General features: G+C 37.5%; 1 protein-coding gene and 1 non-coding gene across 2 annotated transcripts in view; both read left to right on the forward strand.

Annotated features, from left to right (window-relative positions):
• Positions 1–380: 380 nt before the first annotated feature.
• Positions 381–22,961, forward strand: part of LOC127080912 (uncharacterized) — a 93,416-nt gene continuing 70,835 nt past the window's right edge. The window contains exon 1 of the mRNA XM_051021204.1: positions 381–941. Within this exon, the coding sequence (XP_050877161.1) occupies positions 381–941 (561 nt within the window). The remainder of the gene's footprint in view (positions 942–22,961) is intronic.
• Positions 20,091–20,197, forward strand: LOC127088478 (small nucleolar RNA R71). The gene has a single exon (XR_007790312.1). It is a non-coding gene; the product is annotated as a small nucleolar RNA R71 (small nucleolar RNA).

Consider the following 22,961-nt stretch of genomic DNA (forward strand, 5'->3'; position numbering starts at 1 on the left):
CGAAGATGGATCCAATCAAGTACATATTCGAGAAACCTGCTCTCTCCGGACGAATAGCGAGATGGCAAATGATCTTAACAGAATAGGATATACAGTACACTACTCAGAAGGCCATTAAAGGAAGTGTTGTAGCTGATCATTTGGCTCATCAGGCAGTGGATGATTATCAGTCAATGAGTTTTGAATTCCCCGATGAAGACATTATGATTATTACCAAAGAACCTGGACAATATGACGGACCTGAACAAGGATCCCGATGGACTATGGTTTTTGATGGAGCTTCTAATGCACTTGGTAATGGTGTTGGTGTTGTGATCATTTCCCCTAAAGGTTGTCATACCCCGATTACTGCAAGACTTTGTTTCTATTGTACCAATAACATGGCTGAGTATGAGGCATGTATCCTGGGCATCAAAGCTGCCATTGATATGAAAATTCAGTTCCTGGACGTATATGGAGATTCAACCCTGGTAGTGAGTCAGATTAAAGGAGATTGGGATACCAAGCATGAAAATCTTATTCCCTACAGAGAGCATGTGCTGTCTTTGATCCCACATTTTGAAGAGATTACCTTTGGACACGTTCCACGAGGAGAGAATCAGTTGGCAGATGCATTAGCCACCATGGCATCTATGTTTGAGATTAGCTGGGATGATGAAGCTCCCAAGATTACTATTGATAGATTTGAGAAGCCTGCATACTGCACTGAGATTGATACTGAAGGAGGAGAGGAAAAGCCTTGGTTCTATGAAGTAAAAAGATATCTTGAAACTCAGGAGTTCCCTGAAGGGGCATCTGTCAAAGATAAGAAGTTTCTGAGGAGGTTTTCTGCTAAGTTCTTCCTGAGTAATGGAATTTTGTACAAACGCAATCATGATTCAACTTTGCTTCATTGTGTGGATAAGAAGGTTAAGCCAAAGGCATATCAGGATGATGACTTGGTAATCAAGCGTATCATACTACCACAGGGTGATCCTAGGGGCAAGTGGACTCCTACATATGAAGGACCATTTGTGGTCAAAAGAGTATTCTCAGGAGGTGCCATGATGCTTACTACTATGGATGGTGAAGACTTTCCACAGCCTGTAAACGCAGACATAGTTAAAAAATACTACGCATAAAAAGAGACCCGCTAGGTTGACTGGCCTAGGCAAAAATAAGGGCATCCCGGCGAACCAAAAGGGTTCGGGCAAAAATTAGGGATATATATAAAAAAAATGTACACCCGGCAAGTCGAAAACCTGAAAAGGCGGCTTGGGCAAAAAAGGGTATCCCGGTGGATTGAAAACCTGAAAGGGCAATCCAGGCAAAAGTTAGGGATTAAAGCGTATGACTATGTCTCGTTTGGATCACTCATGTAACTTCAACTGATGGTGCTACCTAAATCAAGTTCAAACAGATAAAGATCAATCCAATCGTTTCTGTCTCAACAGCAGAAGATGAGATATTTGAAGATAATGGCAATAGTAGAATTGAAACTCAATAGGATCATTTTTCACATAGCTGTTTTCTTTGTTTTATAAAAAAATTTACGACGAATTCCTCTTACTAGGATTTCTGTCTCCTTGCACAAACTTGCCTATGTATAGGTCACTTTGTGATATAAATAAAATTTCATCTTTGAATCCAGATTTACTTTTACTCTATTTACATAAGCGAAAACGTCCATTGGTTGTGTTTGAATGTATGTATGCTTTTGAATACGATTGATGTCTACCAGAAATGCATAAAATGCAGTAATAGTATTTACTAAGGACGAACGAGGGTAGTAGTTCAACGAAGCTTCGCCGGTTCATCCCCACTACAAATCCCCAGTAGAGTAAATCTATCTTTATAGATACTTCGAATTACGTCTCCCCTGGAATTTATGTCCATCTCTTTTATCCTCAGTCGGGATACTCAGGAACTTATTCCTTCAATAGAAGTACGACGAACGAATACGGGAAGTGACAAATACTATACTATCAAACAAGACGGGAACGAGTTCCTCACATTCTTCAGCAACGAATCGGGATTTATTTTCCCTAGCCAGCAGTTGTTATACAAAGATATCCGGACGCTTCAGGCCGCATGATTCATACATACATCATTTACATCATACCATAGCATATCCATAAGTGCATAATACATTTACTTAGATGCACCATGCCATGCATGCATACATATTGCATAAACTAACCTTTTCCTGGCAGGATGGTTATATACAGATAAAATACTATCAACAATTCACAACAGGTCAGAAACGATCTATACGAAGATCTAGTGCTGATACTTAATCATTACTCAAGGTGTCCTTGGATAGTAGGCAAACGGTCTATACGAAGATCTATTCCCTAGTCCAGGATGTTTTCAGGAGAGTTAATCCTGATACTCTTTTGTCCTCGGATAGTAGGCAAACGGTCTATACGAAGATCTATTCCCTAATCCAGGATATTTCCAGAAGAGATAATCATCACGAAGATTTATTTCTACTGGTCTATTCAACAATTCAAAACAGTTCAGAGACGATCTATACGAAGGTCTAGTGCTGATACTTAATTCAGAAAGAAATCGCCACGAAGATTTGGTTCTGACACTTAAATTAAAAGTATGTTCTTAGATACGATTCAGAGACGGCCTATACGAAGACCTAGTACTGATATCCAGTATCAACATCAAGATACTATCACCTCCTGATATTATGGATGGCATCTATAAGCCCATCTCCAGTTCTTCCAAGTGGCATCTTCAAGCCCACTTAAGCATATACAACTAGTCATCAGTGTTACTTTACGCACCGGCGAGTGCAAATTTTTGGGCTTTTGTGTTCAATCCCCTTCAACCTTCCAAGTCACGAATGGCACACAGGCCAATCTAATTCCTCAGGTTTCAGAAAATTGAACAGGGGCAGCTGTTGCACCCCAAAATTTGCCCTCTATTTTTAACTCTAACCAATTTTTTGTTTCACATTCATTTGCATCATCTTCATAGCATAACATTTTTTTTCTGTCTTAATATTAGCCGGAATAATTTCTCAAAATTTACAAACAGACTGGTCAAATTAACTTTTTAACTGTGCCTAAAATTAGTCAACGAAAAAATATCAAGTTTAAGTTTGCAAATGTCGGTAACATTAATCTGCGGTTCACGTGGTTTAATTTGACATGCTAAAAATATTTTTACGACTATTTTTGGTCATATGTTGTTGATCAGTCTGAGCGGTTTAAACGGTCATAATTTTTATTTCAAAATCCGACCAAACGCTGTATTTTTCCGAGTCATTTATTTCGCGCTGATTATTTTGACGTGTTCATTTTATTTTTTTGAGCATTTTGGTGCCCGACTTTTTTTTTGAGTCTATTTATTTTTATATTGGGTCTAGAATAAATAAATAGGTTAATTAGTTTTTATTTTAATTTTAACTATTCTAATTATTTAACTTTATTCAGTTTTTAATTTAATATTGGGTTTCAAAATAAACTTAGGCCCATTATCATTAACCTAACTTGTTCCTATATATATTTACTAGCATGACTGATAGAGAGAGGCAGAAAGACAGAACAAAAAAGAGGAACTGAGAGTGGCTGATCTATACTATCGTACACACAGTTTGGTAATAGTTTATATATATATATATATATATATATATATATATATATATTTCTATTTTATGTTATAATTTGATTATGTTTTCGGATCGGATCGTGTCAATACGCCGTTTTCACATATACGTGTATGAGGCGTGACATTTGTGTTATCCGATCCAGTTGCGATGATCGCAATTTTGCGCTAGCAACGCCGTTGTTTTTTTTAATTCATATTTTTTTGTTTTTTTATATACATATATTTAGATCTGCACATTTTTTTCATAACTAATTACCCTGATTTTTCCTAAACCCTGACAATTTCGCCACAAACTCTAAATTTCAAACCTAAAACTTTAACCGTGTTATTTCCTCTAAACCATAAACCTTTTCTTAAACCTTAACAAACCTTATTATTATTTCCTATTTTCGCTCCTTTTTATGTTATTCATACACTGTAACTGCTTCGCCCTTGTAATATTTTAAGTTTTAACTTGTAATATTTTCAGTTTTACTTTTCGCCATCTTTATTATGTAACTGCACCAAAGCGTTGTAATAATTAGGATTTTATTTTCTGCCATTTATTTTCTGCCATTTTATTTTTCTGCCATTTATTTTTCTGCCATTTAAATTCCTGCCATTGATCCTATATTAACTGTGTGGTTTAGTAATGTAGGGCGTGAGAACCTACTAAATTAATTATTTAATATTTTTCTATAACCTTTATATTTTTTTGTAAATAAATAATAAATACTAACTATTTTAATAACTTTTTTTTTATTACTTACTTATAATAATAAATCCTTATATATTTTGTAAATAAAATCTAACTGACCATTTTTCTAATTGAATAATAATAATAAACCTATTAATCTAATAATTTGATATTTTCTATAATCTTTATTTATTTTGTAAATAACTAACTTAATATTTTTCATATAACTCTTTTATTTTATAATTTGTACATTAATATATTTTAAATTCTTTTTTATTACTAATTTATTTTAAACTCATATTTTTCTAATAACTTCTAAAAATCTAACTTGTTTAACCTAAAATAATTTCTTTTAAAATTCTAACCTTTTTATTATCACTTTATTATTATTGTTATTTTATTATTGCTTTATTACCATTGTTTATTTATTATTTTATTATTATTTGCTTTTATCTATTCTATTTTTGCTTCATTATTTTCCTTATTTTAATTTTGTTTTATTTATAATATTAGGAACAAATGTATAGGTTGTAAATTTATTCTTTCTCGCCTGATTATTATGTATCTGTCCCATAGCTATGTAATAGTTTAGGAATTTATTTTTCTTGCTTTTATTTTTGTAAATATTTATTGCGTGGTTAGTAATTTAGGGAGTGCAAAAAACTAATTGTAAATAATTGAACTTAGAAAATTAAATTCAAGACAAATATCTGAAAAATAACACTCACACACGTAAGTCGATCTTTGATCGCCATCTGTACTTCCTAGGGTATTCCTCTTGGTTGCCTTCTTTAAATGGTCAAGTCCCTCGAAAATAGGGGTGTCTTAAGCAAAGTCCCTTCAAACAGAAAAATCATCAAGTCCCTATAAACTGATCAAGTCCCTAGAGGTTGCCTACGATATAATGATCTTGTCCCTTCGGTAAATATGATGATAGTCCCTACGAGTTGCTAAAGACACCCCTTATGTTGCCTTCATTGACCATACGATGACCCTACGCCCGTCCCTTAAGCACATCCAAGGTAATGACTACCTATTCCTTAATAATAGGGACAGTCTTACCATTGAAAGAATATACGAGAACACGAAAGACTTAATATAGGGTAGGTATCTCATAGTTACTTGCTCACACTTTTCAAAATTACTTTTACACCTCACAATTTCTAAACTAGGCTTTGTATACACCCATACGAGGGTCATTACAAAGTACTTAAAGAAATTTTTCTAATCACACACTACACTCTTGCAAACAAACAAAGTGAGCTAAGTAACTAAGAGCCCATGGATAACCATGGATATAAAGGGTGCTAATACCTTCCCTTTGTATAACCTACCCCCCGAACTCAAAATCTTTTTTAAGGTCTTTCCTGTTCTTTTATGTCCTTTCCTTTTGGATAAAATAAAAGTCGATGGCGACTCTTGCTATCCGCAACATTTAACTAAAGTCAGTTCTCCCACCGTGTTACAGCGTCTGGTCGTGGTTTCTCTTCCCATTCGTCCGTTGGCGTCTGGTCGTGGTTTCTCTTCCCATTCGTCCGTTGGCGTCTGGTCGTGGTTTCTCTTCCCATTCGTTCGTTGGCGTCTGGTCGTGGTTTCTCTTCCCATTCGTCCGTTGGCGTCTGGTCGTGGTTTCTCTTCCCATTCGTCCGTTGGCGTCTGGTTGTATATTCTTTTTCCAATCATCGGTAAATGTCTGGTCGTCCTTTTGGTGTTGGTAAACATCATCTTTCGATGTCGCTAAACGTCGAGTTTTTTCCCATTCGTCCGTTGACGTCTGGTTGTATATTCTTTTTCCAGTCATCGGTAAATGTCTGGTCGTTCTTTTGGTGTCGGTAAACATCATCTTTCGATGTCGGTAAATGTCGAGTTTTTTCCCATTCGTTCGTTGACGTCTGGTTGTGTATTCTTTTTTTTCCAGTCATCGGTAATTGTCTGGTCGTCCTTTTGTTGGTGTCAGTAAACATCATCTTTCGATGTCGGTAAATGTCGAGTTCCTTCCTAGTCATCGGTCAATGTCTGGTCATGTATCCTTTCTTTGATAAATATCAAAATCCCCAGTAGAGTCGTCGGTAAATGTCTTGTCTGGTTCCAGTTGTAAACATCTTTTCCTCCCCAGTGAAGCCGCCATCGGTAAATGGCCCCGCTTTCCTTGATATCAGTGTATATCAAGTCGACTGTTCCACCAGCCGCCATCGGTAAATGGCCCCGCTTTCCTTGATATCAGTGTATATCAAGTCGACTGTTCCACCAGCCGCCATCGGTAAATGGCCCCGCTTTCCTTGATATCAGTGTATATCAAGTCGACTGTTCTCAAGCCGCCATCGGTAAATGGCCCTGCTTTCCTTGATATCAGTGTATATCAAGTCGACTGTTCCACCAGCCACCATCGGTAAATGGACCCGCTTTCCTTGATATCAGTGTATATCAAGTCGACTGTTTCTTTGATCATCTCCCGCAGAGTGCAAATTCCAGGTTCTTTTGGTATTCAATCCCTGTTTACCTTGAATGTATGACAGCCGTTGCTCTCATCCGTTCAGGTTCTCAGTTGATTGAATAGGAGCAGCTGTAGCACCTCAAATTTGCACCCCCCATTCATTCATTCATTTCATTTTTAGGTCACTAACATTACATTAACATTGCATAGTACATTGCATCCCATCAGTCAAGACTGGCATCAAGAGGAATCATCAGTGCAAAGAGAGCAAGTTTTCCTTGAGATGGAGGCCACATGATTGTTCTAGAGAGTTTATATGAGCCAAGGTTCATTTTAAAGCCATTGTACCAAGTGCTAGAGGCTCAAAAGTCCACAGTGCAGTTTCAGGTCATCTAGGGGCCATAAAAGTCAACTGAAAGTCAACTGAGGGCTAGGAGGTGGAGAAATGGTTTGAGACACTTCATTCATGTCCAAAAGAGGTTTATTCATCATGTCAAACATCTACCTTGAAGATTTTGAAGCCAGATCAAAAGTTTCCAAAATGGAAAGTGACCTGTAATTTCAAGTTTCCAAAAATGGCAAGTTTTTGGACCACTTTCAACTTGAATTTCCAACATTAAAGAAGCTTCAAATAAAATTTTTCCCAACATGAAAGTTGAAGATCTTTCTCTCCCATTTCCAAAAAGTCCAAGATCATGAGCATCTGATGAATGGTTGAGAAGATATGAGCAAATGATAGCTAAGTGTGCATGGAACTTCCAAGAGCCATAACTTTTGATCTAAAACTCCAAATTGAGTGCCTCTTTTTGCATCATGCTCCTTTTGACCTATAATTTCCAAATCCTTCATTGCATTACATGGAAAAATCTCATATGATCATTGGTGCATACATGTGATTTTTGGAGGGAAAATGAAGAATTTAAAATTGGTGCATCACATGAGCCTTTTGATCATTCCATTGTGTTCATAAATTGATTTTAAGTGTAATTGAATGATAATGTGGTACTGTTCACGTGGGATTGCCATGCATAAGGTGAATTTGCAATTTGTGCATGACACCTCATATTTGATTAATTTTCCATTAACCATTGCTAATTACATTTTTCAGCATGATTAACACATAGTATAAAGCCTTAATCATAACAGAATTTGTCAGTTTTCACTCATTTTAGATCTAGATCCAAATTCCCTCCAAATTTTTCTCTCCATCCAAATTCAAAAATTCTCCATATTGCATATGATTCTTATTGCATATTCTTGTTCCTTGATCATCATTTGGTAGGATTCAAGCACTGAGTTGAAGAAATTGGTGAAGAATTAAGCAAATCCATACATGAACATGAACATGGAGCTTTGAGATTAAGCTAGATCTAAGCCTTTCCAAGCATTGATTCGTGCATCAGACTTCATAACAAGGTTGATAGAGCTGATTTGGACATTGCTAGGCCTTTGAATCCACTGCTGCCATTGATTGTTCTTCAAGAGGTTGGAAATTCGAACCTCTTAATTCATGATTTTATGTGCATGTTATTGTAGATCTTTGAATGCTGATTCTGTTGATGCTTTTAGAATTAAAAATGGTTGAGTATTCATTGAGATATGTTAAGTTAAAGTTTGGAGTGCAAAAATGTTTTGGTTCGATTCTCTTGATTCGTGATGAATTAGACCAAAATAATATTGGATTTGTGTTGTGCTTGATGAGAGCTTTCCAATGATGTATACACTGTGCAATTCTGGAAAAAAAAATTGAGCTTGCTACTGTAGCACCACCGTCTTCATGAAGAAGACGGTGGAAACCACCATGCCTGGCCGTGCGTGTACTGTTCCTAGGGTTTCTGGTTCAGGTCTTCAAATGTACTGTTAGCGCGCTATTATCCAATGTATCCTGTGTTCGATTCCTGCGTGAGTGCTTCTTTTTGCAGTTTAATTCCTCATGCCAAAACGACTGTGTTTTACATGTCGCGCCTTGAATCCTCATGACCTCTGTTCGATCCTGGTTGATGCTTTGGTCCATTTTCTTATTTCAATTATCATTTTTTACATGATTCACATTTTATTTCCTATTATTTTCATCAAATTCCAAAAATCCTAAAAACTAGCATGTTGATCCAATTAATTCCCAATTTTTTTCTACATGTTCATATGGATGTCTATTATTTTATGGTTATGATTTCATGATTTTATCATTTCTGGAATTTTAATTGTGTTGGCTTCTTTGGACATGTATGCAAATGTGACATGCTTCATTCATTCTATTGTGGAATGCTCATACATTGGCCAATTGCTTTGAGATTTGGTGTGTTGATTCCTAACATGTCATGTGATTTTTGAGGCTTGGTTATTGATCGCAACTTTATGAGTCGAATTTGGGGTACAAACTGCAAGTGCACAGTTCTATCGCGTAGTTTTAAAAGATATCGATCCCACAGGGACTTATGAATCGATATACCGTTTTCTAAGGTTACTTCGTAAAGCTAAGGCGGGTAATACTTTGATTGTTTGGGGAAAAGTTAAAACTAAAAATAGGATCTAAATTAAATATCAACTAAACGGATATCGGTATGTAGTTCGTCGTAATTAGGGAATCAATTCTTCGTTGGTTTTTTGGTTTTAAAATAAATATTTTCAGTTGACACTATTGATTAAAAGTCTTATCTCAAACTCTCGCTCTGTTGAATAAACTATGATTTTATATTAACGTAGCTGTCACTTATTAGTTAAGTCAAAAACCACTTTTTGAAAACAATAGAATCCGTAGAAACTTTTTTTAAGAAAACACTAATCGTTTAAACACCCTTGTCTCAAACTCTCGCTATGTTGACTTAGGTTATACAATTAAATTCAAATGCTTAACTCTCGTCCTCACATCCAACCTTTAAAAATACTTTTTGAAAAAGATTAGAATTTAATTAACTCTAAAAATTGCTTTCGCCCTGATCTAGAATTAATGTCCAATTTACACTGTCCAGTTAAAAACTCAAACTCTCGTTCTATTGATTTTAACTTCTTTATGTCTTTTACTTTCATACAAAAACCTTGTTATTAAACCTGTAAGTTGAGACCGTAAAAAGAGTGATTTTTATTTTAAACTTAATTAAACCAACTTAGTTGTGATTCCTTCATTCCGCTTACTCTACATACCGATACCTAAATAAATTAGCCAGACATGCTAAACAGATCTAAATAATTATCATGCATAAACAATTCCATCTTAGGCAAATAATATAAATAAACAGTAAAGCAGAGCATATATAAATTCAAACAATAATTAAAGAACCTAAGTAATTAAATAGCAATCTTGAACACTCCACCACAGACCGGTTGAATTTGTTCTTGAATTCTTCAATCGGACAGGAAAATAAAAGTGAAGGAATAAAAATCTAGGGTCTAACGTAAGGTTAGATCTAGTAAAAGATACACAATAGTTTCCGGTGTAGAAACTATTGTGCGAAAAAGAATTAATTATGTGCTGAAAGATTAACTGGAAAAGAAAATAAAAATAAAAACTGCAATTAAAAGCAAAAACAGTAAAGGAAAAATAATGGTATGCTTGCACGGCTGGAAGAAGAAAATTGAACGAAGTGGAATCCTCGTAGGGTTTGCCAAAAGCCAATATTTATACTGGTCACTTTGTTGCAACGGTTTCCAAAAAGTCTTCCGTTCACGTTCCAATGGTCAAGCGTAACAATAGGCCTCAACGTCTTTGTTGCGCTTCTGAAGCCAAAAATATAGGAGAATGGTGTGACGTCCGTCACACCATGTGTTACGCTCGTAACACAAGTGGGCAGAGCGTGACGCTCGTCACAGGCGCAGCGCCTGTGCTTTTTGGGCTGGGCTTTGGCTTTTGATATTTGCTTCTTTTCATTCCTTTTTCACCTCCTTTTCTTCCTTTTTCACTTCCTTTTCAAATAAGCTACCTGAGACAAATAGAAAGAAAATACCGAGTAATATCGCGTAAAATGAAATAAACTGAAGTAAATAATAATATAATTTAATTAAATCGAGTCCTAGAATGTGATATTATTTCATGTTATCAAACTCCCCCATACTTAGATCTTTGCTTGTCCTCAAGCAAAATACAGTATAGAAATCGCTTAAAAATTTAGCCAGGTGAAATTTCAAAACACACATCAATTCGTACTAGGTTGCAAGTAGATTTTGTTTAGAAGCAACTTGAGTCTAATCTCGACATCAAGAACAACCGCTACCGCATCTGATAATCTTACCTCATGCAAACCAGTTCGAGTCATGCTATTATAGCTAGCCTGGTTCTTTTACTCTTATTTCACCCTTTTTCATTCTAGCGAAATCACATTAAGCCCTTTATCGTTTCGCGCACATAGTGGAGTGACCGGTTAGTGATTCTGATCCCCTTTTTAGCTTGAAGCTCTGGTACATGAGTCGGATAACTTCGTTACTTAGTCCATTGCAAATTGCGGGGGATCGGACCGTAGTCCGCCCTACCAAGTTCAGTACCAGATACCTGCTGAACCAACTCATAATGGATCTTTCGTATTATGTTTTTGTATGATCTGCAACTTTTGGATTAAATGATCTGGTAAGGATCACCTAACTTAGTTAGTGCATTTCCTGATGTATATATACTTTGGGAATCATTCACTTATATTCATCGACCCTCCACGTAGTTTGCTATTAAGATGGTGCTGACTTCTTGTATAAACTACTCGGGGTTATTATAAGGTTAAAAATCCAGGGACTTGTATAACAGATGCCTTTCTGATCCAACATGTTGAGGTTTGTTTAGAGTATTGGGCGGTAATAGTTTTTGTCTTAATTTGTCTCAAGTTCGATAAATTAAGCAACATTTATACTTACTGAGTGTGTTGAATTTTTGTTATGGCTCATGAAAATTTTGAGGGAATAGATAATAGAAATTTTTTTCACATTAGGGACTTAACTTAAAATAAATCTATATTATAATAAAATATATATTATTTTTTTATTTTATTTTTTTTAAAATTCTTTTTTTTTAAATATAATTTCAAGGGAAATAACAATGAAAAGAAAGGTACATACTTGAAAAAGGGAGGATAGAAAGAACACGGTTTTCCCCCCATACTTAAATGAAACATTGTCCCCAATGTTTTAAGGAAAAGAAATACAAAAAGAAAGGAAAAGGAAACGAAAGTCAATGCGGCCTTCCGCCTCTTGTTCTTGGACCTGGTGATCGTTGACGTATTTCTAAGTCATCAAATCTGCTGAACAACTCAGTGAACCGCTGATCGGTTATAGCACTCCTCGCTTCCTGTTGTTGTTGCATTTGGCGCATCATTTGCATCATTTCGAGATTCTATGCTTGCATACCATCAATAGCATCCATGATGTCGTCGTTGGTTGCAGGCCTTCTTCGTCGACGACGTCGTGAGGATGGACCAGCTGGATTATCGGAAGGGTTTTGTGGGACTGATTGTTGTGCAGGAGCATGATCACCATGCTCCATTTCTTCAAACTCGTCTGTGGACGGATTTGCGTGTGAAGGCTCGGTAGCTTCGGGAGCGTTTAGATCATAGAGGTGGCGGTTGGGGTTGGTGACATCTGTTAGGGCAATGTAGGGTAGAACAACGCTTGGGACTTCCTGGTTGTTCACCATAAGGTAATACCCTCCGCCTACTCTGTTCTTTATTAGGCGGCTGGACCGACAGTAGCTTATATCCATAAATAGGGGTGGTAAAGATTCTAAAGTTTGGAGTCGGTCCCCTAGGTGTAAGCCAAGTGCTATGGTGGTGATTAATCCACCAATTACAAAAGGTTGCCGGCCTCTAGCACATAAGGTGCGGATATGATGAAATAGGAAGGAGGCGGCGTTTACCTTAGTATCCGGTTCGAAGACGCATTCGAGGAAGAATAACTCCTTTGCATTGACTTTGCTGTTGTTCGGTCTTCCAAAAACTGTGTTTTGCAAGATGCGGATAAAGTACCGGATAGTTGGGTTATGTATATGGGAAGCAAGGAGCACATCCCAGTTGTTGGTATCGACACCGGATATTTTCCTGAAGAGGTCGAAGGCGTGTATGTTCCACTGGCAATTCGGAGGTATCCTAGGGTGGACTTGACCTTCTACAGGGAATTGTAGCATGGTGCTCAATTGGTTTTGGGATAAGGAGTATTCGGTGTTGAACATACGGAAGGTTGCGGTACCGGTTAAGTACTCGTCTTCACCGGTGGGAGTGTTGTACGCGTATGAACTTAAGAATTCTAAGGTTAGGGAGGGGTAGGTAGGTTGATTATGCGTGCAAAGGAAGGTTAAATCAGCAAGACGGAGCATCCATTCTATACCTTGAAGTAATCCTAATTCTTGTAAACAAGTTAGATCAGGATACCTGGTAGAGGTGACACCTCGCTGTTGGAAACGCTCGAACTGCTCCCTTTGATAATTATCATCTTCGGATCGGAAGATGATATTTCCGAAATTTTGATTTCCCGCCATACTGATGAATGAGTTGGAAGAAGTAATTAGGAAAGAAAAGAAATATATTGGATTGTATAGAATGGTTGTGATGTAGAAAGAAAGGTATGATGGGTATTTATAGGAAAAAATTTGGAAGTTGGAAAGGAAGTGGTTGAAAAGTAAATAAATGTGGGTTAATGTGAATAAATGGGGAAGGTAAAAAGGTGAAGTGGTGTAACGGTCGTGTCTCCAACGGCTTGTAACGTTCACCTAGTCTGAAGGTGTTACGCTCGTGACAGGGGCGTTACGGGCGTCACAAGCACTTGGTGTGACGACCGTGATGGCGTGTGTGACGCTCGTCACACAATCATCTTGGCACGGGTTACTGGTTGCGTTCTTCATAATAATTATAGTGATTTATTTTTATTATTTTGCTTTGCTTCCAATTATTTTATTCTGCTATTTAAATTTCCCTTGCATGCTATTCTACTTTGCATAATAGTGCATAAATATATTTTTCTTTAATAAGTTATGTAGGCAGCAACCGTAGAGAGCATTATTGATAGATATTGCATAATTCATAATAAAGTAGAATAAATCAATAGCTTCATAAAATAATCATAATGTAACACAGGAAAAAAAACAAAAATGCGAAAGAGAAACAAATACGAACATAAATTGAAATGACATTAATGAATAATCTAACTTAAAACTAAATAACTAAGAGAAACAACTTCTATCCATCTGCACGATCTCTGGCCGGAGGAGCAAAGGAGTTAACACGGTTTAGTAACTCGTGGAACTGATTTGTCATACTGTTCATGTATCCCAGAAATTCTTGTCCCATGTTAGCTAATCCTTCTCTGAGGGCGTCTTGTTCTGACATCAAAGCTTGAATGGTGGTGTTATAATCAGCTCCGGGCATATGATGTCTAAGATCGGGTATTGCTGATTCTTCGGCCGGGACAGACTGAGGAGGAGGATCAATATCATAATAACCAGATGGTGTCTGAGGGTCAGATTCAACATAAGGAATCTGGTCATCACAAATCTCATAGTCCTGGATGGATTCAGTGGATCTAGCAGGAGAGGGTGTTGCGTTCAGATTGTAGAGCCAGTTATTGCGGTTATGGACACTAGTCCTAGGATTGGGCATGGTGAATAGGCAAAGAACTTGGTTATTAATTATAAGTTCAAACTCTTCAGACCCTAGGTTTGCTATAAACATAGTGTTGAAGAGGAAGGGTATACTCCTAATAGTAATGCCACAAAAAGGGCTTAAGTCAAGCATAGGCTGACGTAATCCGATAGCATTACCAATCATGGTTATCAAACCGCCTATTCGAATTGGTGCTCGTTCATCTTGGATAAGGTGGTCTAAATTTGCCAACATAAAAGTGGCACCGTTTACTGGACGGTTCTGGGAAGCACAAAATATGATGAAGAGTTCATCACGTGAAACTGTGGTACTGTTTGGCTTCTTCCCAAATAAGGTGTGGGTCAGGATCTTATGGAAATAACGAAAGGCCGGGTTATGTATGTTTCCAGAGAGAAACTCATGTTCCTCGGGATCGTTATTTCCAGTCAAGCTTCCCCAAAAGTGTTCAAGTTCTCTATATTCAAAAAGTTCTTCTTGGCTCACTGTGAATGTGTCAAAGGAGGTAGGGAAACCTAAAAGGTTGGTAAAGTCTTGAATATCAAATTGGTACTCCATGTTAAACATTCTCCATGGCTGGGTAGATAGATCAGGGAGCTAAGGAATTCTAGTGTTAGTCTTCGGTAAGTGACGAAATGTCTACGGATAGGAGAGGTTTCCCACCCTATCTGACTCAGCAAATACATGACACTTTCTCTTAGTCCAAGGGCAGTAATTGCCCAGTCATTAGCATACAGACTAGGTAGCATCTCTCTCGTGGCTAGTTCCTCAAACTTTTGTTTCTGAGCTTTCCCTCTGAATTTGATACCCATACGATCAATTTGTCCCATCAGGTTAATGTTAGCTAGAGAAAAGAAAAACACTAGTTTTAGTCAGGATTTGGCCAGATGCCGAAAGAAGAAGAGAAAAGTTTTTAATAAATTAAAATAAATTAAGAAAGAATACTAAATAAAATTTAAAAGAATAATTAAGGATGAAATGAAAATATAAGTATTGGTGGGTTGTCTCCCACTAAGCGCTTTGTTTAATGTCGCAAGCTCGACATAAAAACTATCAATTATAATCTATAAGTTCTAGAGGCATTTCGTCTAAGTGCAAGACTTGCGAATCTTCATTGTTTTCTGCATAGTGATAATGTTTTAGACGTTGCCCGTTTACGGTAAATGGTTCCATAGATTTGCCTTTAATTTCTACCGCTCCACTGGGAAAAACATTGGTGATTTGGAAAGGACCTGACCATCTAGATCGTAGTTTTCCCGGGAATAACTTTAGCCTAGAGTTAAATAAAAGGAATGTATCGCCTTGTTTGAAGATTTTCCTCGATATGCGCTTGTCATGCCATTGTTTTGTTCTTTCCTTGTAGATTCTGGCATTTTCGTAAGCGTCTCTTCTGAGTTCCTCTAATTTGCTTATATCAAGGATTCTCTTTTCACCGGCGGCCTTATAGTTTAAATTTAGATTTTTAATAGCCCAATAGGCTTTATGTTCTAATTCTACCGGGAGGTGACAGGATTTTCCGTAAATGAGCTTAAATGGGGTTGTCCCTATGGGAGTTTTGTAGGCAGTTCGATAAGCCCATAAAGCTTCTGGTAATTTCAATGACCAGTCTTTCCTTGAGGTGGCGACTGTTTTTTCTAGTATCTGTTTGATTTCTCTGTTAGACACTTCCACTTGCCCACTGGTTTGAGGGTGGTAAGGTGTCGCTACTCTATGTCTTACGCCATACTTAAACAGTAGTTTTTCGAGTACCTTGGATATGAAATGCGATCCACCATCACTGACTACTATTCTTGGGACACCAAACCTTGGAAATATTATATTCTTAAAGAGTCTAGTTACTACTCGTGTGTCGTTTGTTGGAGAAGCTATAGCTTCAATCCATTTCGATACGTAGTCAACTGCCACGAGTATGTATTTGTTACCGAAAGAGGATGGAAAAGGTCCCATGAAGTCTATTCCCCACACGTCGAAAATCTCTACTTCCAAAATGCCCTTCTGTGGCATCTCGTCACGTCTAGATATGTTTCATGTGCGTTGATATCTGTCACATTTCTTAATAGCTGCATGTACATCCTTCCATATATTTGGCCAATAAAAACCGGCTTGTAGGATTTTAGAGCAGGTCTTGGATGTACTTGCATGTCCACCATAAGGAGCGGAGTGACAGTGTTGGATTATATTTTCTACCTCTTCTTCGGGTATACACCGATGAAAAATACCATCGGGGCCTCTTTTAAAAAGTAAGGGGTCATCCCAGTAATAGTGTTTTATGTCATAGAAGAATCGTTTCTTCTGCTGGTAGGATAAAGTAGGTGGAACTATTCCGGCAGCTAAATAATTGACGAGATCAGCGTACCATGGTGTAACAGATATGGCTAAGGTGGTTTCTACCTGTTTATCAGCGTTATTTTCTTCCAAAGTAGCTATAAGCTTATCGTACGAGAAATCATCGTTAATTGATGTTCTTTCCGGTTCAAGGTTCTCAAGTCTAGAGAGGTGATCTGCTACTACGTTTTCAGTTCCTTTCTTGTCTTTGATTTCCAAATCGAACTCTTGTAGCAACAGGATCCACCTTAGGAGTCTAGGTTTAGCATCCTTTTTTGTTAAGAGGTATTTGATAGCAGCGTGGTCGGTGTAGATGATTATTTTGGCTCCGACCAAGTAAGAACGAAATTTATCTAGCGCAAACACTACTGCTAGAAGTTCTTTCTCGGTTGTGGCGTAATTCATTTGTGCTTCATCCAGAGTTCTACTTGCGTAATATATAACGTGAATCTTTTTATCCTTTCGTTGTCCTAAAACAGCACCTACAGCGTAATCACTGGCATCACACATTATTTCGAATGGTTCATTCCAATCTGGTGTCTGCATTATGGGCGCGGAGATCAGTGCTTGTTTAAGCGTTTGAAATGCTTCTAAACAGTTATTGTCGAATATGAATTCAGCATCCTTCATCAATAGCCCGGTTAAAGGTTTAGTTATTTTAGAGAAGTCTTTAATGAATCGTCGGTAAAAACCGGCATGTCCTAAGAAGCTTCGTACTTCTCTCACAGTTTTCGGGGGTTGAAGGTTTTCGATCACCTCTATTTTGGCTTTGTCTACTTCAATTCCTCTGTTCGAGATGATGTGTCCTAAAACAATTCCTTCTTGTACCATAAAGTGGCATTTTTCCCAATTAAGTACTAGGTTTACTTTTACACATCGCTCTAGAACTCTTTCTAGGTTTTCAAGGCATTCTTCAAAGCTTTGTCCGCATACGGAAAAGTCATCCATAAATACTTCCATGATGTTTTCGAGAAAATCGGCGAATATTGCCATCATGCACCTTTGGAAGGTTGCAGGAGCATTACACAAGCCAAACGGCATTCGTCTATAAGCGAAGGTACCAAAAGGACACGTGAACGTTGTCTTTTCTTGGTCATCAGGATGAATTGGTATTTGAAAGAAGCCTGAATAACCGTCTAGATAGCAGAAATGAGAATGTTTTGCTAATCGTTCTAACATCTGGTCAATGAATGGTAAAGGGAAATGGTCTTTTCGGGTTTCTTTGTTTAGTTTCCTATAGTCAATGCACATTCTCCATCCCGATTCGATACGTTTGGTTATAGTTTCTCCTTTTTCATTTTCAATGACTGTTACACCTCCTTTCTTTGGTACTACGTGTACAGGACTAACCCATTTGCTATCAGATATAGGATATATGATACCTGCCTCTAATAACTTGGTTATTTCCTTCTTCACTACCTCACTCAGGATCGGGTTTAGTCTCCTCTGGTGTTCCCTAGAAGTTTTACAGTCTTCTTCTAGCATGATGCGGTGCATACAAATAGAAGGACTTATTCCTTTAAGATCGGTGATGTTGTACCCTAGTGCGGTTGGATATTTTCTTAAGATATGCAGGAGTTTTTCTGTTTCGAGTCTTCCTAGGTCTGCATTAACTATCACTGGTCGTTCAAGTTCTAAGTCTAGGAATTCATATCTTAGATTTTTGGGAAGTGTTTTCAGGTCTAGGGTTGGTTTCTTAAGGCATTGCGTAGGATCCGGTGTTATTGCTAGACATTGGTTAAGTTTGTCTTCTACAAGATAGTCAGATGATTTGTCTTTTTCTAACTCTGTTTCTTTTATGCATTCATCGATGATATCCATGAAGTAACATGTATCTTCTATTGCAGGTGCTTTCAAAAATTGGGAAAGAATGAACTCAATTTTCTCTTCTCCTACTTCGAAGGTGAGTCGTCCTCGTTTTACGTCTATGATCGCACCGGCGGTTGCTAAGAACGGTCTTCCCAGTATGATGGGTGTAACTTCATCTTCTCTAATGTCTATAATTATAAAATCGGTTGGAATGTAGAATTGACCTATGCGCACGGGAACGTTTTCAAGAATTCCTGCAGGATATCTGACGGAACGATCTGCTAGTTGCACAGACATTTTAGTTGGTCTTAATTCTCCCATTTCCAGTTTCTTGCATATGGATAAAGGCATAACACTAATACCGGCTCCTAAATCGCATAAGGCTTTATCTATGACAAATTTTCCTATGTGACAGGGTATAGAGAAACTACCCGGATCTTTTAGTTTAGGAGGCATATTCTGGATTATAGCGCTACATTCAGCGGTGAGTGTGACAGTTTTGCTATCTTCAAGTTTCCTTTTATTAGAAAGAATTTATTTTAAGAACTTAGCATATGAGGGCATCTGCGTAATAGCTTCTGTAAACGGAATTGTGACGTTTAATTGTTTTAGTAGGTCAACAAATTTTTTAAATTGGCCCGCATCTTTGGTTTTAATAAGCCTTTGAGGGTAAGGGATAGGTGGTTTATAAGGTGGTGGAGGTACATAAGGTTCTTTCTTTTCTACGGTTTCCTTATTACTCTCTTCCTTTTCCTTAGGTTTATTTTCTTCCTCATTTGGCTTTTTAGGGTTTTGGTTTTCTATCCTTGGATCAGACGGTCTTTCCACTTCCGTTCCACTTCTTAGTATGATTGCATGAGCGTGGCTTCTTGGGTTAGGTTGGGGTTGTCCAGGAAACGTACCAGTTGGGGCAGCAGTAGGCGCTTGTTGTTGAGCTACTTGTGATATTTGTGTTTCCAGCATTTTGTTATGGGTAGCCAGGGCATCTACTTTACTTGCTAGTTGTTTAATTTGTTCGCCAGTGTGTACATTCTGGTTTAAGAAATCTTTATTGGTTTGCTGTTGAGAGGCTATAAAGTTTTCCATCATGATTTCCAAGTTGGATTTCCTAGGGGCGTTATTGTTAGGTGTAGATGGGATCGGCTTTTGATATCCCGGAGGTATAGCTGGGGCTTGATTTAGAGATTGTCCAGGTGCGTATAAAGCGTTATTACTCTTATATGAAAAATTTGGATGATTCTTCCAGTTTGAGTTATAGGTATGCGAGTAGGGGCTTCCTTGAGCATAGTTTACTTGCTCCGCTTGGATTCCTGTTAGGAGTTGACAATCTGCAGGAGTGTGACCTTGGATTCCACAGACTTCGCAATTCTGAGTTATGGCAACCACGGTGGCTGGAGGTGATACATTTAAACTTTCAATTTTCTGGACCAGAGCATCCACTTTTGCATTAACATGATCAAGGTTACTTATCTCGTACATGCCAGTTTTCGTTTGAGGTTTTTCCACCATTGTTCGTTCGCTTCCCCACTGATAGTGGTTTTGGGCCATGCTTTCGATAAGTTGGTAAGCATCAGCATAAGGTTTGTTCATTAGTGCACCACCTGCGGTGGCGTCTATTGTTAACCTCGTGTTGTACAAGAGACCATTATAGAAGGTATGAATTACTAACCAGTCCTCTAAACCATGGTGTGGACAAAGTCTCATCATGTCTTTGTATCTTTCCCATGCTTCGAAAAGAGACTCGTTATCTTTCTGTTTAAATCCATTTATCTGGGCTCTCAACATAGCTGTTTTGCTCGGCGGAAAATATCGGGCAAGAAAGACTTTCTTCAACTCGTTCCATGTGGTGACTGAGTTGGAAGGAAGAGACTGGAGCCATCTTCTAGCGCTATCTCTTAACGAGAAAGGAAAAAGACGAAGTCGAATTGCCTCTGAAGTGACACCATTAGCTTTAACAGTATCAGCGTATTGAACAAATACGGATAAATGAAGGTTTGGATCCTCAGTAGGATTTCCAGAGAATTGGTTCTGTTGTACTGCCTGCAACAGTGAAGGTTTAAGTTCGAAGTTGTTTGCTTCGATTGCGGGTGGAGCAATACTCGAATGCGGCTCATCTTGCGATGGAGCGGCGTAATCTCGAAGAGCACGAGCTGGTTCTGCCATCTCGGGTATCGAAGGGAAAAGATTTTTGAAATCAGGAGTTTCGCTAGGAGGGAGATTGTTTGCAGCACGATATTCCCGAATTCGTCGTAAGACTCGGAGATATAGTTCGATATCGTTGATTCGTAACTAGTACGGCTCGCCTTGTGAGCGAGTGTGTGGCATACAAATCAACGAAAGAAAGAAAAGAAAGAGAAAAGCCTTAGTCTCTACAGCGTAACAGAAGAGTTATGATATCGACTTAATAAAAGTCCCCGGCAACGGCGCCAAAAACTTGATCGCGACTTTATGAGTCGAATTTGGGGTACAAACTGCAAGTGCACAGTTCTATCGCGTAGTTTTAAAAGATATCAATCCCACAGGGACTTATGAATCGATATACCGTTTTCTAAGGTTACTTCGTAAAGCTAAGGCGGGTAATACTTTGATTGTTTGGGGAAAAGTTAAAACTAAAAATAGGATCTAAATTAAATATCAACTAAACGGATATCGGTATGTAGTTCGTCGTAATTAGGGAATCAATTCTTCGTTGGTTTCTTGGTTTTAAAATAAATCTTTTCAGTTGACACTATTGATTAAAAGTCTTATCTCAAACTCTCGCTCTGTTGAATAAACTATGATTTTATATTAATGTAGCTCTCACTTATTAGTTAAGTCAAAAACCACTTTTTGAAAACAATAGAATCCGTAGAAACTCTTTTTAAGAAAACACTAATCGTTTAAACACCCTTGTCTCAAACTCTCGCTCTGTTGACTTAGGTTATACAATTAAATTCAAATGCTTAACTCTCGTCCTCACATCCAACCTTTAAAAATACTTTTTGAAAAAGATTAGAATTTAATTAACTCTAAAAATTGCTTTCGCCCTGATCTAGAATTAATGTCCAATTTACACTGTCCAGTTAAAAACTCAAACTCTCGTTCTATTGATTTTAACTTCTTTATGTCTTTTACTTTCGTACAAAAACCTTGTTATTAAACATGTAAGTTGAGACCGTAAAAAGAGTGATTTTATTTTAAACTTAATTAAACCAACTTAGTATTGATTCCTTCATTCCGCTTACTCTACATACCGATACCTAAATAAATTAGCCAGACATGCTAAACAGATCTAAATAATTATCATGCATAAACAATTCCATCTTAGGCAAATAATATAAATAAACAGTAAAGCAGAGCATATATAAATTCAAACAATAATTAAAGAACCTGAGTAATTAAATAGCAATCTTGAACACTCCACCACAAACCGGTTGGATTTGTTCTTGAATTCTTCAATCGGACAGGAAAATAAAAGTGAAGGAATAAAAATCTAGGGTCTAACGTAAGGTAAGATCTAGTAAAAGATACACAATAGTTTCCGGTGTAGAAACTATTGTGCGAAAAAGAATTAATTAAGTGCTGAAAGATTAACTGGAAAAGAAAATAAAAATAAAAACTGCAATTAAAAGCAAAAACAGTAAAGGAAAAATAATGGTATGCTTGCACGGCTGGAAGAAGAAAATTGAACGAAGTGGAATCCTCGTAGGGTTTGCCAAAAGCCAATATTTATACTGGTCACTTTGTTGCAACGGTTTCCAAAAAGTCTTTCGTTCACGTTCCAATGGTCAAGCGTAACAATAGGCCTCAACGTCTTTGTTGCGCTTCTGAAGCCAAAAATATAGGAGAATAGTGTGACGTCCGTCACACCATGTGTTACGCTCGTAACACAAGTGGGCAGAGCGTGACGCTCGTCACAGGCGCAGCGCCTGTGCTTTTTGGGCTGGGCTTTGGCTTTTGATATTTGCTTCTTTTCATTCCTTTTTCACCTCCTTTTCTTCCTTTTTCACTTCCTTTTCAAATAAGCTACCTGAGACAAATAGAAAGAAAATACCAAGTAATATCGCGTAAAATGAAATAAACTGAAGTAAATAATAATATAATTTAATTAAATCGAGTCCTAGAATGTGATATTATTTCATGTTATCAGTTATGCATTTTTAGCATTTGTCATTTCTGTTTTAGACACATGATTGTATGGTGTGACAATTTGTGTCACACAATTTGATGTCATACTTGTGCATTTTCATTGCCATGCCAATTAAGCTCCTCTGGTTCTAATTTTTTGCACCATGCTTGTGTTCAACATGTGGAGCTTGTGTATAAAATTTCATGATCATTGGATGTGTTTCTGATTTAATGTGCATTTTCTCACTTGTAAGTCCAATTGATGATCTTATTGTGTGTCTTTGTCTCATTTTGATTGAATTCTAGCCTTGCCTTAGGATTTGACCTTGGTCCTTTTTAGGACATGTTCATGATTGATTAAATGAGCTTCATGTGGAATATTGGTTGTTGTTTTGACTTTTTGCATTACCTTTGATCCTAGCCTTGGTGCTAGTGGTTTGTA

Source organism: Lathyrus oleraceus, chromosome 5 (assembly GCF_024323335.1).
Source record: "Lathyrus oleraceus cultivar Zhongwan6 chromosome 5, CAAS_Psat_ZW6_1.0, whole genome shotgun sequence".
Lineage (NCBI taxonomy): Eukaryota > Viridiplantae > Streptophyta > Magnoliopsida > Fabales > Fabaceae > Lathyrus > Lathyrus oleraceus.